This window comes from Vigna radiata, chromosome 8 (assembly GCF_000741045.1).
Source record: "Vigna radiata var. radiata cultivar VC1973A chromosome 8, Vradiata_ver6, whole genome shotgun sequence".
Taxonomy (NCBI): Eukaryota; Viridiplantae; Streptophyta; class Magnoliopsida; order Fabales; family Fabaceae; genus Vigna; species Vigna radiata.
Window position 1 is genome coordinate 40,847,116 of NC_028358.1, and position 4,138 is coordinate 40,851,253.

Consider the following 4,138-nt stretch of genomic DNA (forward strand, 5'->3'; position numbering starts at 1 on the left):
GACCCTGAGATCGAGAAAACAGCTCGTAGAAACAACAGTGACACTAGGAGACGACGAGCCATTAGTCAACAAGCTGCCCCTGAATCTTCGACTTCTCTCAACAATCAACCTATTGATCTTCTGGATACTTCTTTGGTGAACGAGATGGATGGCAGAGGACCACCTCCACGAAGAACCATAGGGGACTCCATTGCTTACACTAGCCCGAGAAATTTCTCAAGCATTGTGAGGCCCACTATGAGTGATAGACTTGCAGAAATGAAGCCAGCTCTACTCCAACTCGTCAATTCTAATCAATTCTCTGGCATGGATAATGAAGACCCTCATGCTCATTTGGTCAATTTCTATGAGTTGTGTGNCTNTGTGGGTGCTACGGGGGAGGAGGAAGAAGCATTGTATATGAGACTCTTCCCATTTTCTCTGAATGGNAAAGCAAAGGATTGGCTTCAGTCGCAGCCTAATCAAAGTCTGACTAGTTGGGAGGATATGGAACACAAATTTCTGGTTCGCTTCTTTCCACCATCTAAAAGCACAGAGATAAAGGCTGCAATTGCTACTTTTGTCCAAGGAGTAGATGAACCACTGTGTGAAGCCTGGGAAAGATTCAAAGCTTTATTGAGGAAGTGTCCCAGTCATGGCTTTAGCTTAGAGATGCAAGTGCAAATCTTCTACAATGGTTTGCAACCTCAGACAATGATGATGCTTGATGCATCTTTTGGTGGGTCGGTTCTATTAAGAACTGCTGATGAGGCCATTGCTGTTATTGAACATATGGTGGCCACTGACATGCGGAGCCGACGTGGGAGGACTCAAGTTCAGAAAAGGGGAGTTTATGAACTTAATACTCAAGATGCAATACTTGCACAAAACAAACTTCTTGCCCAACAGATGGAGGTCCTAACCCAAAATATGGCCAAGTTACCTCAGCAGTTGCAAGCAATGCAAAACCAAGCCCAACCGCATCATCAAGTTATGAGATGCGATTTTTGTGGAGATAATCATCTTAATGGCCATTGTCAAGTTCCTAGTGGTTCCCAACCTGAAGAAATCAACTACATGGGGAACCAAGGAAGACAAAACTTCTTCAACAACATCTTCCCTAATCCTCCCAATCAAGGGTGGAGACAAGCACAAGGAGCNTCTGGTAGTAGAAATTCTTATCAACCTGCTCATCAATTCTCACCTCAGAATGATAAGAATACAAAACTNGAAGAAACATTGCANATGTTCATGCAACAGTCCATGCAAAACCAAAAGAATACCGATGCATCTATAAAGAATTTGGAGATGCAAGTTGGTCAGTTGGCCAAACAATTGGCAAATCAACAAAGTGGACAATTTTCTGCTAATACTGAGGCCAACCCTAAAGAAGAGTGTAATGTTATATTCACAAGAAGTGGGAAAGAAGTTGGAAGGAAAGAAGAAGAAAAAGAAAAGCTAAAAGAAGAAAAGAAGGAAAAGAATGAAGAAGAGGACCAAGGAGAGAAAGAAGTAGAAGAAGAGATTGTTGGAGGAGAAGAAGAGATTGTTGGAGGAGAAGAAGAAAATAAAGGAAAAGAAAAAGAGAAAACGCAAAAAGAAAAAGAGATTGTGAAACACCTTCCTTACCCCAAAATCCCGTNTAACAAAGAGAAGGAGAAACAATTGTCTCGGTTCAAGCAAATATTCAACCAACTTGAGATCACCATGCCCTTGACCGAAGCACTACAACAAATTCCTGCTTATGCGAAATACATGAAGCAAATCCTCAGTAAGAAAAAGAAGTATTTAGATGAGGAAACAATTGAAGTGCAGGGAAATTGTAGTGTCATCATGCAGAAGACTTTCCCTCCAAAATTTAAAGATCNGGGAAGTTTCACCATTCCATGCACCATTGGAAACCATGATATAGGGAAAGCTCTTATTGATTTAGGGGCTAGCATCGACTTGATGCCCCTATCTATGCTTAAAAAGATTGGTGGTCTTGAAGCCAAGCCAACAAGAATGATGCTTCAATTGGCAGATAGGTCCATCAAATACCCTTATGGGGTGGTAGAAGATGTGGTGGTGAACATTGATAAGCTTCAATTCATGGTGGACTTTGTAGTGATGGAGATGGAGGAAGATGTTGAGATACCACTCATCCTTGGAAGACCTTTCATGAAGACANCTAAGGTTGTCATTCATATGGAAGANGGAATATTGAAATTAAAGAACCAAGATAGAGAGATAACTTTCAATGTCTTTGAAGCTGGGCAGCAAAATCAAGAAAAACAGACTATTCCTCAAGCTAAGGATGAAGTTCTATCAGTGATTAGTCTAACAGGGNAAGCTGCCAAGTCAGTCAAGAAGAGGATTGATTGTTTTTCTCCACAAGTGAAGGAAGAGGATGAAGATAAGGAAGAGAAACTTGCTCACCAACACTTTGTTGTGGAAAGTGATGAACCCAAACCTGGCAAACCAGTGAAGCTCAAGAACAGGTTATGGGTTATCAAGGCGATAAAAGCAAATGGAGTGCTTGAAATCGAGGCTCCCTACTCAAGGAGAGTCAAGTTGGTGACAAGAAAGTTGTTGAGATTATGTTGGTGTCATGAAAGGAAGAAGCACACCAACATCAAAAATCAAACTTGAGCATAGTGGTGTCAAGCTAATGACGTTAAACAAGCGCTTACTGGGAGGCAACCCAGCTTTCTAACCTTTTCTTATGTGTGATTTTGTTGTTTGAGTGTGTTTTGATTGTTTTAATTTGGTTTAATGTGTTTTAGTTGATTTGGTGATTTTTGAGTGTTTAAGTTTGGATGGTAGTTTTTAGGGTGTGACTAATACATTGTTNTAGTTGTTNAATTTTATTGTGAATTGGTGTGTCTTGGAGTGATTTAGCTTGTTAGGATGTATTCTGGTGTGATTGAGTATAATTTGGTNTGTTATGATATGTTTAGGTGTGTTTTGTTGGTAAAACTTTGGTCTTGACATTTATGGTTAAGTGCATTGCCTATTGCATTCATGTTTTAAACTCATGCATTTGATTTGCTTCATGGGGAATTATTGGTGTTTTTAATGATTAGAAACATGAGCATTTAGTTTGAATGAGTTTGATTGAATGACAATTGTCAAAAATCCAAGATTTAGAAGTCAAAATGCTGCAAAAAAAACAAACCTGCCAGACTACCGCCCAGCTGTACCTGCGCTGCACCTGCGCGCCACACCAGTAGATGACTTTTTCTGCATTTTTCTGATATGGCGCTCAGCTGCACAAAACCTGTGCAGCCCAGCTATGGCGCACCCTGACAGACTAGAGCTCAGCTGCACAAAATCTGTGCAGCCCAGCTATGGCGCACCAGGACAACACTCTGCACTCTGCGCTCAGCTGCACAAAACCTGTGCAGCCCAGCTATGGCGCACCAGGACAACACTCTGCACTCTGCGCTCAACTGCACAAAACCTGTGCAGCCCAGCTATGGCGCACCATGACAGCTCTAGCTCAGCTGCACAAAACCTGTGCAGCCCAGCTATGGCACACCAAGACAGCACTCCTATTTTCTTTGCATTGTGGTTCTGTTACAAGTGGGGCCTGCTGTTAGCCTTTTGTTTTACATGTTTTCATCAAGCTACAAGATTCTATATCACCCGTTATGTACTAATTTTTGGTTTCAAACTTTAAAAAAAAAAAACAAAAACACTAACCACATGTTTGTTTGATGAGTTTGTCGTTTGGCCTGGAGACCAGACCAATTTTGTAGGGGGAGGTGGAGCAACAACTGGTGCAGATAATGCAGACGATGAGGAGGATTCTGATATGAGCAATGATAGCATTTCATGAGTAGAGTTGGAGACTCCTCTCTTCACACAAGGGACCTTTTATTTTGCTTTTATGTTTTGTGTGCTTGTTTTTAAATTTGAATGAACCTCGTACTTTTTAGTTTGTTGAGTTTTGGTTGAGTTATCTGGCTTGATAGACTATGCTGATGCATGATACTGATGCTTGAATGTGAAATTATGCTTGAGATTGTTCAGTTGAGCTCAAATTGTGGTTGCTTTCTTCATGAAAATTNTGAGAATGCCTTATGTTTAACTGCGATCATTACTTATGGCATTTGCTTGAGGATGTTTGTGGAACCTTGAGTTAACCTGGTGAGATGTTGTGCCTTAAATTTTTCTT

General features: G+C 41.0%; 1 protein-coding gene across 1 annotated transcript; it reads left to right on the forward strand.

Moving 5' to 3' along the window:
- The first annotated feature begins 144 nt into the window (after positions 1–144).
- Positions 145–2,748, forward strand: LOC106770651. Its single transcript, XM_014656451.1, has 3 exons — positions 145–1,396; positions 1,631–2,531; positions 2,745–2,748. Exons 1-3 carry the CDS (start codon positions 145–147, stop codon positions 2,746–2,748), a joined length of 2,157 nt encoding a protein of 718 aa, XP_014511937.1.
- The last annotated feature ends 1,390 nt before the right edge of the window (positions 2,749–4,138 follow it).